General features: G+C 49.4%; 1 protein-coding gene across 7 annotated transcripts in view; it reads right to left on the bottom strand.

Moving 5' to 3' along the window:
* LOC149341823 (5'-AMP-activated protein kinase subunit gamma-1-like) overlaps positions 1-14152 on the bottom strand; it is a 282152-nt gene that overhangs the window by 169627 nt on the left and 98373 nt on the right. For 5 of the 7 annotated variants that reach the window (XM_089544044.1, XM_089544047.1, XM_089544048.1 and 2 more), the window contains exons 2-3: positions 8402-8654; positions 5101-5456 (exon numbers count right to left, since the gene is read on the bottom strand). In XM_089544044.1, coding sequence (XP_089400170.1) covers positions 5101-5456; positions 8402-8654 — 609 coding nt within the window. The remainder of the gene's footprint in view (positions 1-5100; positions 5457-8401; positions 8655-14152) is intronic. The other 2 variants (XM_089544046.1, XM_089544051.1) reach the window with 2 other exon arrangements.

The raw sequence follows: 14152 nt of genomic DNA, 5'->3' as shown, positions 1-14152 counted from the left end.
GTGTGTGTGTGTGTGTGTGTGTGTGTGTGTGTGTGTGTGTGTGTGTGTGTGTGTGTGTGTGTGTGTGTGTGTGTGTGTGTGTGTGTGTGTGTGTGTGTGTGTGTGTGTGTGTGTGTGTGTGTGTGTGTGTGTGTGTGTGTGTGTGTGTGTGTGTGTGTGTGTGTGTGTGTGTGTGTGTGTGTGTGTGTGTGTGTGTGTGTGTGTGTGTGTGTGTGTGTGTGTGTGTGTGTGTGTGTGTGTGTGTGTGTGTGTGTGTGTGTGTGTGTGTGTGTGTGTGTGTGTGTGTGTGTGTGTGTGTGTGTGTGTGTGTGTGTGTGTGTGTGTGTGTGTGTGTGTGTGTGTGCGCGCGCGATCGTGCGTATGCGTACGCGTGTGTTCACGGGGGGAGGGGAAGGTGTACAGAACGGGTTTTCAAGGAATTTCACACAATAGTACACACCTGTCAGACTACCAAAACTTAAACCGCGGAGCATTCACACCAGTGAAGGACACCTCTATTTGCTGAACCTCCTGCCTTCCCTCTCCCGTATTGCTGGATGCGAAATGAACGATGCTTTCACTCAGCGCTTGTCAGTGCGTTGTGCCTGCTCGTCGTTCCTGCGCCGCCAGAAACGCGAGGAAGCAAACTTTCTCTGCTCATCCGGCGGCTCCGCGATGTGCAAGCGTCAGATTTGCTAGGATTTCCACATGGAAAGGAACAGGCGGTACAGTGGCCACCTGATGAGGTGAATGTGACGACACCGCGGTGAGAGAACGACCGGTAAAGCAGTTTTTCGTGATATTATTTCAGTGATTAAGACTAACCGGGCGGTGTTGATGTGAGAGCAGGGATGCGGGGTGGAAAGGTGCAGCTACCGACTCGATGATGATGATGATGAATTTTTATGGCGCAAGGGCATCTGCGGCCAAAAAAGCGCCACGGCGCGAGGTATTTTCCTTTACGCAAGGTGGGGTCAGAAACCCAATTCCGAGCATTGCAACCTAAAAAAAAGCCGAGCACCAGACCAGGGGGAAAGCTTGTACCCATTGGATCACCGTTGGGTACCCGACGGCACTGGGCATCGAACCCAGCACCTCCCACATGCGAGGCGGATACTCAAACTGCTAAGCCATCGCTGCGGCAGCTAACAATTCGATCTTTGGGCGCGATGAAACAGCATTCTTTGCTTAAACTGTCAGCCAAGTGTTCTTGGGCAAAGAAACGAGGCACGCACACGACGGCGACCACTCGCTCAAGTTCGTTTCACAAGGCTCCCTTATGACCGACCCAAAAGGAGCGGGCATATTCTCCTGCATCTTTTCCGGCATTTTCTGCTGTATCTTCTGCTGCGTGTTCACCTGTATCTTGCACTCTAATTTCCACTGCGGGCTGGGCAATTTTATTAAAGGGAAGCTGAAACGGTTTTTTGAGAATTCGAGGTTATTCAAAAATTCGAATCTATCGAGCTTCAAGATAAAGCATGCAAAGTATTTTGGTACTAGCATTTAAAATAGTGACATAATCGTAGATTGAAACCGCGACGATGTTAGGCTTCTCCTCACTACGTTGGAGCAGTGCGAGGAAACTCGGCAGTGACGTCATTGTTACCCAAATTTCAGAGTCCGCTGCTTTCGCCTGCATGCTGCTGTGTGTCGTCAGATGGCGCCAAACAGTGCATCGTGAGCTTCACCTTCGATAGCGTCGGTTTTCTTCCATGGAATAACCGTTTCCTCGCTGAAACGTAGTACCGTAATACGTGACGTTATTATCGGGGCCTCTGCCCGTCGCTGTGTACTTCAGAGAACCCTGAACGCCGACGACTTTATTCGGCGATCACGCCACCATTTCAAATGCTAGAACAAAACAATTTCGCAGCATTTACTTGCACATTTCGCACATTCGGCAGCCTTAAACTCATCGATTTCTAAAACAGCTTCAGTTGGCCTTTAAGGTGAAAGCCTTTTCTTGGCGCATAAGTGGCGTGGACGGAAGTTGTCCGTAAAAGTGTCCGCACAAACTGCCAATCATAAGTTGTATGGTAATTAAAATAACATGTAAAAGTTGATTAAGCAACAGTTGATAAGCAACATATATGTAATAATAGTAGTGATAGTTAGTAAACTGATATTAAAAATAGTGATACTGATGATACCTACAGATTGTGACAGTTATTGCTAGAGATAGATAGTGGTAGATATGGTAGTGATAATGACAGCTACCGATAGTTTTTCTTTTTTTTTTCATACCAGATGTTTGTCACTAGGCATAATGAGAAAGGGAGAGAAAGTTATGAAGGAGTATAAACAAGCCTCGCTTAAAAAGTGGCAAAAGCTCTCGATAAAGCGATTATCACGAGTCCACTTGAGATAGTCGCCTGCAAAGCCCCATCGCAGGCCTACTTTCCTTAGGAAGCGTCGTCTCACGGAGGCTGTAGCAAGGCAAGTCCACAGCAAATGTTTTTTGTCACACTGGTCTGGCGCAGCACCACAATGGAGACACTTGTCAGTCACTTCTAAACGTTTGTCGCGCCACCGATGACGCACAGAAGGAGTCAGAGCCGCTCCTGCCCGAATCCGGCGCACAGATACCGCCTCCTCCCGAGTGAGACTACGGGGGAGAGGGTACGAACACGGAGAAATTAGAGCACGTGTTCGCTGACGCAAGGCCTGTTTCTCGGAAACATGGGACAGGAACGGATCTGGGGGAAGAAGAGAATGTGGCGGGATGTCTGATGTGTCAAGCTACCGGTAGTGCTAGAGACAGACAGTGATAGTGATGAAGATAGCGACAGTGATTGTTGGTGATAGCGAAGATAATGAGTTTGCGATAGTGATAGTTGGTGATAGCGATGATGATTATGATGGTAGTGACGTTAGAGGTGATGATGGTAGCGATGAGATAGCGACTGCGAAAAGGTCGTGGTTCGAGTTCCATGAACGTCCCGCGATGGTCGTTCGGACGTCACGATAGCCATGAATGTCGACATAGTTTGCCCGTCTTGGAAACAGACATCACAATAGAACAACAGCCATGGACGTGGACATAGTTAAGCCTACTACCCATAACATAAAAATGAAAAAGGGAGGGAGAAAGAGAGGAAAGAGAAAGGCTTTCGTATTTCCACTCTTAAGAAGACTTAAGTGCAATCTTGTAATTTTTTTCATTCTTTTTCTCGCCACACTAATTTATGTATCTGCCTCTCCCAAGGCGGTCTAGATCCGTCTGCCTACTTTTCGCAGGCAAGTTCATTCGACCGCCCCGCTGCTTCGTTCAGCCGACCCGCTGCCGCCGGAGCCCGACAACCGGCTCGTTACCCGACAGACGAGCGCAACTCGACTCTGTCTAGCTGACGCCGCTAGTGACCTTTGAGTTCAAGGCCTAGCCGCTGAAGTTATCATCCTTGCAAGAAGTTAGCGCTGTCGGCAGATACAACCGGTTATTGGCGATTTTCATGAAATCGACGCCACGCTGCGGCGGCGCCGCGCACTAGTCTAAGGAGGATCGGCAACACGCGGAGGCATTTGTCTGCTCTTTTCGAGCGCGTCGTTGGCGCATTCAGATGTTGTAGTCATAGTTTTCTATAAAGACATTGGTGGCTTTCACGACATAGGCGCTACACAGTGGGGCCGTGCCTACATCTCGTCTACGCAGAACTCGCCCGACAGATTCTCGCTGCTGCGTGCTGCTGGTGCTACGGAGCAAGCACTTTCGAATGCCGTCCCTGGAACGTCGAGGTAAAAACAAAGCTCGGCAGCAATGCTGCGCACGTTGCTGTACATAAACGCGATGCAAAAGCTGGGATTAACCACTGCTAGCGGCCCGAAGAGATGGTTACTTTCGGTACAGAAAGTGGGGATTGGCAAGCCGGTCACAGCGTCGTTGGTCGCATATTCACGGCATTTTCAGAGAGGCGACTTCTTTTTTCCAGGTAAGGACTCGGCGTCATTATAGATTTCTTTAGTTTCAATTGATTGGTTATCCAATTGGTTATCCGTAAACACACAGTCAATGCTTAAAGCATATTTCAATATGGTGTAACTTGTTTTTTTTTTTTTTCAGGTTTCTCTACCTGAGCAATCTCTCAGGATTAAATGGGCCGCCGCCTGGCACGGTGGGTAGGTTAGCAGCCTGCCACGAGACCAGCTTCAGACAAACAGACGCCCAAATGCGGGGAATAGCCACTACGTAAGTGCTAGCTAGCGCACTAAAAGAGGTGTAGTAGCAGGAAAAATGGGGTGGATGGGCGGGTGGCGTACGTCGTCTTGAAAAGTGTTTTTGGATTGCAACGTCCGCCTTCAAATTAACGGCACGGGCAACATTCAACGGCATGGGAAGCGTAAACATTTCTTTTTTTTTAGCCAGGAAATGCTTTCCTACTTTTCCTGAAAAAGTTCCCACAAAAATGAGAAAGGGCGATTAAAAGCAGGCTGTTATTTGCACATTTGATCTCCATTCTCATTCCCACAACTTCCTCACACAGGAGCCAAGTATTTCTTCCAGAAAGTGCTGCCTACTGCAAGCATATCGACAACAAAATTTGTATGGAAGCTCCTTGAGGAAAGGGGTACACGGCGTGCAATCGGTATGTCGCGAATTCGTTATTTTGGCCAGTAAAGCACTACAAGTTTTGTCACGCGAAACCGGTGTCGAGTCACCGAGAGACATATGCAGGCACCTGTCATGCTATAAATCTTAAAAGTACTTCGCCAACGAGGTGCTGGGTACGACTTTTGAAGTACGAAGACTTTGAACAACAATAAACACATGGAAGGCAGAATGCAAACAGAATGTGGCGATGTGTAGCTGTGGCCACCTGCTGTAGTCACAGTTTTACAGCACAACGCCTTCAAGTTTCATAGCAGCGTCTGCCCAGTGGTGTTACATTCCGGGAATTCACCCTTCTACAGGGACTATTAGGAGTAAAATTTAGAGAAAAGGGAGGCTTCAAGGGTTTGGAAGGAATTTTAAAAACGCAAATTTTCTCGTCTTTTCCCGAATTGCCGGACTTTCCAAACTCCTGCAGAGAAAAAAGAGGTAATGAATAGGGACTTTTGGGCCCGATTAGGGAAATTCATTACGTCACGGAACGTCAATTCGCCTGCCACCGTATGCATACGCACCTTGGACTTTCCCTCGACGCTGACCGACTGGGAACGGCTCCGGAAGAGGTCCATGACCTTGGAGACGGCCCCGGTGCGACTCTCGGAGCCCGACCGCGGGCGCCGGAAGGGCACCTCGGGCTCCATGGGGCTGAGCGGTGACAGCGGGGACATGGGCGCCGAGGCGCCGCCGGAGGCCGCTCCGTTGGGTGGCGTGAGTGTGCTGCGCGAGCCCGGGAACCAGCTGTGGCCCCGCAGCGCCGACATGAGGTTGTTGGGCTTGCGGCCCCCTGAGGACGACGAAGAGCCCTTGGAGTCGGACTTGGAGCGAGGCCGGAAGGCATCGAACAGCACTGCCTTGCGGGACGGCGACACGCCTGCGGCGGGAAGCCCAGCGGAGGGAAGAGAGGGCGGGAGGGGCCCCCCACGCGCCCCGGCAGCACAGCTGTGGGTCTCGCCCGGACGCCGATGTCGTGACTGCCGCCGCCGCCGCTGTGGCCCTCGCACTCCTCTACTATGGTGTTCGCGCTTAAACTTCGCGGTCATAAGGAAGTTACGCGAAATAAAGCTTCGCGACACGGTGCTTTTTCAGCAGGCATAAGGCCCCTTGAATGCGTTCTACGATGTACTGGAACTGCCGGTGGTGATTAAAGGCTCCCAAATCATAATCACTGTATGCATCGTGTCCAGCTGCCATAATAAAGTGGTTCCTCGATTGATTCACCATGCAACTAAGTGAACAATATACCGGCCGACTGATTTATTAATATCCGCGTTTGTACAACTGTACCATCTCGCCAGAAGAAAAATAAATGTAGAGGTAAATTTCACGCGTAAACAATAACATCTACGAGGTAATTTTCAATGCAAGATGAATCTGCGTTATTTGGTCCACAACACTGAGCCAGGAACCTGCTGATCGACGCATGCAGGCCGAGCAGCGGCGGGTGTGGCGCACAGCCGCATCAAGCGCCTCCCACACGACAGCACTCCGGGAGCGCAATGTTCAGGATACAGCGCGCTGCACTGCTCCGTATCGAGAGCCCGTAGCAGAAATGAGAGAAAACCCGCATTCCTGAAGGTGCTGTGCACACACGTGTCCACGCCGGCAGCAGCAGTCACGACGGCGGCGCGAGTGCGGAACGATGCTTTACCCAGATCGCCATGCGCGCAAAGGCATGCAGGCATGCGTAGTGTCCACTGCAGGACTCCAGAGCCAGACAAGACGTGGCGCAAAATTGACGCACGAAAAACACGGCGCCGCGTTTTCCTTCCCTCCATCTCTAGCCCTACGTTGCAAAAGCACGCTGGTAGAGCGGCCGGATTAGCCTCCATCAGTCTAGATATCCCTTCGTCCCTTTATTAAAGCTAACTCCCCTTGAGATATTTCCACGAACAAATCCCAAGAAGTACAATGTTCTACTCGGATTCCCTTAGCACGACGGTACAACACGACAATACTACTCCATTTCAACTTTTTTTTTTCTTGTGAAAATGGGGCACTTCTACTGAATGCAAGCAAATGCTCGAATTCTGTTAAGAAAAACTGCAGGCTGTGTGTCTGAAGTGAAATTCGAAACTATGCGCTTGACTAAAAGCTGTAAACTGGGGCTCAATGCGACGTCTTGTGTCAACAATCGGCGCCTTAAGTATACTGGGGCGCGCCTGCGCACATCCCACACAGACGCGAGGGGTCGCCTGTGCAAAAAGCGAACGACATACACGAAGCAGCCCAGCCCGCTCTACTCACTACCGGCAAGCGAAAGCGGTATAGCTACAGGCAGCGGCGGATTAGTTCATAAGGGATGGGTTAGGTGCACACAGAACTGCGAAGCCAAGCCTCGGTTCGCACCGTAAATACAAACATACGTAGCATCGTCTAAACCCAAGCTATAAGACATCTGGCCGAGATGTCAGGCATATTCGCTGTCAATAAATCGTGCTCACCAGGCTGATATAACGACAGATGCGCGACCCCTAACACTCGACGGCAAACTGAAAAACGCGAGAACAATGGTGGAAGCCGCGACCGAAAAAAAAAAAACAAAAAAGCACGCAAGGCCGACATACGTCCGACCATCTCCGGTTTCCACGTTTGCCAAACTTCCCCTCACGATCGAGTGTCCTCATAGCGGTCGCGGTTTAAAAGCTGTCCACTTGACCCGCGATACCTCTAGAGATATTGTGGGTAAACACAAGCTTCGCGAGACGGTGCGCGGCTCTGTGGGAAGAAACGAGTGGCGATATGGCGGGACACGGCTGCATAAAGAGCCCCACCCGCGCATGGACAGGCCCGTCCTTCGTGGCGTAGTAGAAGCTATTCCGGATATTTGAGACCGCTCTCTGAGTTTACTGGGTGCAGAAGAAAAGTTCGAACTGCTACCTCGTATAAAGGACCACACGCGTCCTCCAACTCAGACGTCAACAGGTCGGAGGTCTACTTCAGTAAAATGCGACTAAAGCAAATATAAAGAGCCACGGCCCCATAAAGAATGCGGGACCTAATGGACCCGAATTATTCAACTTCCTTTTGACACTGATCAGTGGACCTATTCTAGAAGTAAATGAGTATGCTGTGCCAACGCCCTAGAGATTATGTTTGCCACCCATACTCTACGGGTCGATACAATAGCTCCATACTACACTCTTGACCATACCTTCGTTAGGTAACTCTTTAACGATCTACCTAGAGTGTGAACCTCAGAGTGCACTCGCGCGGAAGTAAAGAAGTTCCACCACAACCAGGCGCTACAGCGTGATTTGTAGGGCAGCAACCCGAGTGTTATGGCCGCCGCGTCCACTGCCCGCCACTTTTTGTGGTTAAATGCAATCTCTCTCACCGATACCTCAACCCAATGATCTCGATGCTTCATGCAATCACCGTACGCATGCACCCTCACTGTGCGCTCCATAGGTGGTACGCATCAGGCCACGTAAAGTCAGGCAGCGTCCCAAGCCAGTGTTCCGCTCAGTCCACGGGGCGTAAAGAGAGAAACGGGAGAGGGAACTTTCGAGGCTAAGCCCACCGCCGCTGTCCCATACGCAGTTTGTTCTTTTGTTGTTGTTGTTGTTGTTGTTGTTGTTGTTACCTTCATACAATGGTCATACGCAGTCATTCTGGCGCGGACTCACTTCTACCTCTTCAGATCAAAACTATTTCTTTCCAGGGAACAACCAGGTCAACAGGGAAGGGTCATCGCCAACTTGTGCAGACAAGAGGTGATGGACATTTGAAGAGGGTGTGGGGGGCATCGAGAACGCAGAGGGGAACATTCGCTTGGGTTTGCGTGGCCAGCGGCTAAAGACCAGGGATGAGACTCACCCCCGAGCACATCGTCGCCAGACTGGCGTCGCGCCCGCGACGAGAGCTGCAGCGCGGGCAGCCGGTGGGCGCCGCCGGACAGCGAGCGGCGCCGCTCCGAGGGCAGCGTGGCGGAGACGCCGGCCGCGGAGCCGCCCAGCGGGCCCGACGGGAAGCCCCGCAGGTCCCCCGCCGCGTCCACGGACTCGTCCATGGGGCCCCAGTCGGCCGTGGTCACGATGCGAGGAACCACCAGCTGCCCTTTCTCCTCGCCCTGCAACACAACCAGCGAGGGGCACCGCGGTTACGATTCAGTTCCTTATGGCCACCGTACAAGGCACTGCTGTATCCCCAGATGGTGCTGGTCGCCGAAGACGGCGGGAAAAAGAACAACAACCTACCATTGGCACAGCACACAGAGCACAAAGCCTATAGCAAACCAACTTCCATCATCCGGCTAAGGCAATGTGTTCGTGGGCCAAGCAAACAAACGAAAGTAAAACGCGCCACGGAAACGCTGGCAAAAGCTCATGCTGCAAAGACCCGCAGCGCGGGCCCGAAAATGATGGAAGCTAAATGCCGCCAAGTTCGAGCCGCCGGGTGGCACGAGCAATAACCTTCACAAATGCCAGTACTTAAGAACAACTATTGCCCTGTTGCTTCGCTACCCTGTTAGCTGGTATTCGTTGCTACGGAGAGGCCAATGCATGCGTGCTAAACCTTACAGGGTTTTCAAAGAACTGGTTTACCTGACGGCGCAAGGATATATTATCATTTCCACGTGCCCCCATCCCGTACCTGCGTCCGTGACTGTAGAAGGCCACTTCGCGATTTGCCCGAGACATTTGTGGGCGCTTCAGCCAGGCGCGCATAGGCGTAGTTGACACATCGAGGCTGTACAAAGCGCGAGATACTGTTCTATCAATTTTGGTATTCGCAAAGCTGACGGCGCCACAAAAGCCGCAAAGCCTGTCCACGAACCTCGAATTGACCAGACTATTTCTGAAAAAAAGGTCTAACCCAACTTGACTACACAAGAAAGATCTCCCTCCAGGCAGGAGCCGCGGAACTTCCACACGGGCATTGCCTTAGAGTTCTCGCTCAACCAGCGCTTGTTCAGTGTCTTTCTCGGGTTTTTCGTGCGTGTCTTTCTTGCTCTACTATTCCTGCCAACCATTCAAGTGAATGGACGCACTTGACTTAGCTCAATGGATTTCGAAACCAGCATAAGACGAACGGAATGGTTAAATGACGCTTGGGCTCTCTATACGGGAGACTTGCACACCAACGTCGTTCATTTTTTCCTCGCAACATATTTTGCGGTGCAATATATGCCCGCAGTGCACTAAGTCTGCCACGTACAATCGTCCAAACACACCTGTCTAGAGCGCTAAAAAGGCGTGCTGGGAATGTGCACGCATGATGAGGACAAGTTCTGAGCCCTATAGACCACTTGTAAATGACAAGAGTATACACCCCAGTGCGCTGTTCCAGCGCTCTAGACAGGTATGTGGACGAATAAACAAGTTGACTGCCGATATGTAGACCGACAGCGCCAAGAACAGCAGACGCTATGTGTACGCACACACTCACACAAGAAATCAAAAATAACGGCATATTATCACTAATGTGCATAGTAGAAAATTTTGAAGGTATCGGACACAGTTGCTCCGGAAACGGATTCCATTAGCGATTTGCTCGTTGCACCGGACTTGACGCGACGGCCGAAACCGCACAAAGAGCGCTCTCTGTCCTCAATCCATCGCCGTTCTTTTTCCCGTACGTGCCATCGCCGTGATTTCGAAGCCACGCTTGAGCGGACACCGTCAGCGGTTACGCAATCGCGAGAAAGCTTTTCCGCGGCACGCAAGCACGCTGCAGCACGCTGGCGCTTGCTTTTATGCGTTTCAAGATCACGTACATGCAGCTGCAACCAGATGATCTCGTGACGGGAAAAAAAAAAAAGAAAAGAAGATCCGAAGTGACATCTACGTGTCTAGGTTACAGCTTCGCCCCGTAACCCAGTAACAGACGATCACTCAACACAGGGAAATGGAGCTCCTTCTCATGAGCGGCAGAGGCGGCACACGGCAGCAATCGTCGATCCGTTAACTCTTGCTCTATAACTGAATCACGACCAAGTTAAGCGCGGCGAACGTCATCGGATTAGTAATCGGCACGTCTGATGAATAAAATTCGCCTCAGCGTTGGGCACGCGTTTTTATTGTCATTTTTTCGTCGTGAATTCGTTGGAATAAATCGTTAGTTCTGTGTCCAATAATTAAAGAAAAAAATTCGCTGTGGCTTAGCTTGGTTAAGCCCGGTAATTGCGAAAGCAATATCCGTAGCTACGCCATGGTTCAGCTGGTAGTGTAGCTGGTGGTGGTGCTTGTGGTGATGCATCGGTTATACAATCCAATCCAAACCAATCCAATCCATTCCAATGCAATCCAATTCAATCCACTCCTATCCAATCCAATGTAATATACTCTAATCTAATGTAATCTAATCTAATCCAGTCCAGTCCAGTCCTATCCAATCTAATGCAATCAAGGTCAAATGAAGGTCAATGGTGGTCACCGCCGCGGCACGGCAAAGGCGTGAAAGTGCAAGTAGTATTGCTTTCGCAATAAAACTGAGTGGGTGAGGGGGGGGGGGGGGGGGGGGGGGGGTATGGCAACGCTCCGTGGTCGCGTTACGATGAAGGCGAAATGCTAGAGGCCCGTGTACACTGCATGATGGTCGAAATTGCTGGAGAACTCCACTACGGCGTCTTCATAGCTTGAGTCACTTTGGGACATTAAACCACATAAACCAAACTAAACGTTGTCTCTAAAAGGAGAATTCTCTTCCTCCGTTTTTATCATAATGTGGGTGAGGCGAGAAAAAAGGAGATCGTCCCTTCACGCGCAACTCATAAATCGCATTGGGCAAAAATATCTGACTTCGCCTTAAACTACGGTGGCAGAGTGCCTCGAAACAATTCTGACAAAATAATACGGACAGAATACAAAGGGGAAAAATTAAAGTAAGCAAAACAAATCCGCAACTGAAATGTTTGAACGAAGACCGACTAAACTATAGCTAGCGGTCAGATATAGCGTTCGGTGAGAGCTGTCATTGGTCGCAATTGACAACATGAAAATTTCTCTTAAATCAGCTTAACAGCAAAGATTTTTTCCAAGAAGAAAACTCTCGTTCAGAGACTAAATTGCCCTCCCTGCTCTGCCCACCAAAGGGGTTAGCGAGGGCGAGGAGAGATGCGCCGCGCCCCCTCCGTTGTATTATCTTTCGAAAACGAGAGTTCTAAAAAAATTACCGTTAGTAAATATGTTAAAACATATATTTCAGTATTAGAACAATAACATTACAATTTATAATTTCAATTCAAATCTAAAGTTTAACTGAATTCTAAATTTTAATTTTAAATTTTGAAACTTAATATACATTAACTTGAAATCCTGCCTTAAATTTGAATTAGAATATCAATTTGAACTAAAATCAGAACAGTGTGAAGCAAAAATTTCTGCGCATAAATTTTAAATTTAAACACATTTTTAATTGAATTTCAAACTGAAATTTCAATAAATTTAAACTTTCGACAGCAAATAGCAAAGCGCCTCCCATTGTTGCGGATTCGGTTTCATCGACGGCTCAGGGGGGGCTCCCAAAAACAACTCTCATCGTAAAAGGAAACTTAAAGTAAGACTGTGCTCATCAAATGTCCCGTGGCGGACGACTGGGCTCAGCCCCGGCAGCGCTTCTCCCCCTCCCCTCTCGCTCTTTCTCCTTTTTCCGTTCGACTAATAAGCTCTCGTCTTCATGACGTCTGTACGTTGGTTTCTCTCAATGGTGCTAAGGTCATGCTGTGCTTTGTATACACTTTACGTGCGCTCTGCACATGCGATGACGTTCCTGTAAAAATGGCCACTCTGAGCGAGACAAGCGAAGAACGAAAATCAATGATCTTTTCTACTACAAAGCTCCATTTTATCTTGGAGTGCGCTGCCACACTAGATGGCAGAAGGGTAAGCTGCACCACCGCAATAAAGGAAGATATTCCTTTTGCCATGGCTGTGAGGCAAGCCCGCAATTTTTTTTTTTTTTTAAAAAGATAGACAGCCTGCGTGACGGTAATAACATTTGGAGCGGGATATACAGGGGAGGGCGAACTGTTAAGCGAGATGACTGACGAGCCGGATACCGGCGCTCGATCCCCCGTGCCGCTACGCTTCTGCGGCGCACTTGCATAGCTTACTCAACCGCACGTCGACCGAGCTGACAGATTACGGGGGTGTTTATTAAGCCGGAGTGCAGGCACCGAACGAAAGCGTATTTTTTCACTGCTGCACGTCGCGTACGTCGCCGTCGCTTGCGCGCGGTTTTCCGCGACACTTGTGCCGGCAGTCCTCGCCACGCCGCTTCGTGGCGTCGCTCTGTTTCGCGCACTTGAAGCTCACCCTTGGAGCTCAGCAGAGTTCAAACATCCTTGTATAACAGTGCATCGCAGTCAGAATGACACTCACATGCACTAAGATGCATGTACGGGGACAACAAATATAAGAAGCCTCTAAAAGGGCAAGTCCATGGGCAACTCCGCCACAAAAGCTGATCTTTTTTTTTTTTTTTTCAAAACAAACGAGTGAGGTCATTTTAAAACAGCCAGAAGGCAAACCTAAACCGACACTCAATCTGTGGCCAGGGACAATTTTTCGTGTGACGCAGCGATGACGTCACAAACATACAAGAAAACAACTCGTGCGTTCGTCGAATTGGTGAAGCAGCGACATCAAACGAAGAGCAGTTAAATAAATGCCAGAAACCACCAAATGCAAGCCTCGACATTTTGTTAGCGGAGCAGAAGGTTTATATAAACGAACGGGGAATGTTTGGGACGTCGAAAATACAGCGTTGGTCATACAGATAATCTCAACCGAGGCCACGGGAAAGGTGAACTTTGAAAACGATGTCCGCCGCAATGAAATGCCGCATGGCTACAAAGCTTGGTGGAAGTAATAGGAAACGAGAGAAGAACAAGAGAAAGAAGACGAGAGCTTTATCATTTATGCCGATGACACTACTATCCTTATACCTGGTGATACCTGTGACGATCTAAACATGCATGCTAATCGCATATTAAAAAATCTAGAGCAATGGTCTGACTCAAATTTTCTTTCAATAAATGTGTCAAAATCCAATGCTGTAATTTTCCGTCCGAAGAATAAAACTTGCAGTGCAGAACTAGCTCTCTCTTATAAATCACAAGAAATTGATATAGTAAAATCATTCAAATCACTTGGTGTTTACTTTCACGAAAATATGCTGTGGGATGACCATGTCAGTCATGTCATGTTGAAGACATCCAAGGTTATAGGTTTTCTATCACGCCACAGAAATATTTTACCACAGGCAGTCAAACTTGTCTTATAAAATCCCCTACTCTGTTCACACCTAAATTACTGCACATTAGTTTGGTTTGGTTTGGTTTATGGGGTTTAACGTCCCAAAGCGACTAAGGCTATGAGAGACGCCGTAGTGGAGGGCTCCGGAAATTTCGAACACCTGGGGTTCTTTAACGTGCACTGACATCGCACAGTACACGGGCCTCGAATTTCTCCTCCAAAGAAATTCAACCGCCGCGGCCGGGATCGAACCCGCGTCTTTCGGGCCAGCAGCCGAGAACCATAGCCACTGAGCCACCGCGGCGGCTTACTGCACATTAGTGTGGGCAACAACAACACATACTAACTTACACAAGATATTAGTACTTCA

This window comes from Amblyomma mixtum, chromosome 5, assembly GCF_055824585.1.
Source record: "Amblyomma mixtum isolate Tamu chromosome 5, ASM5582458v1, whole genome shotgun sequence".
Classification (NCBI taxonomy): domain Eukaryota; kingdom Metazoa; phylum Arthropoda; class Arachnida; order Ixodida; family Ixodidae; genus Amblyomma; species Amblyomma mixtum.
The sequence above is the reverse complement of the archived record's forward strand: the minus strand, read 5'-3'. Positions and strand labels throughout refer to the sequence as shown.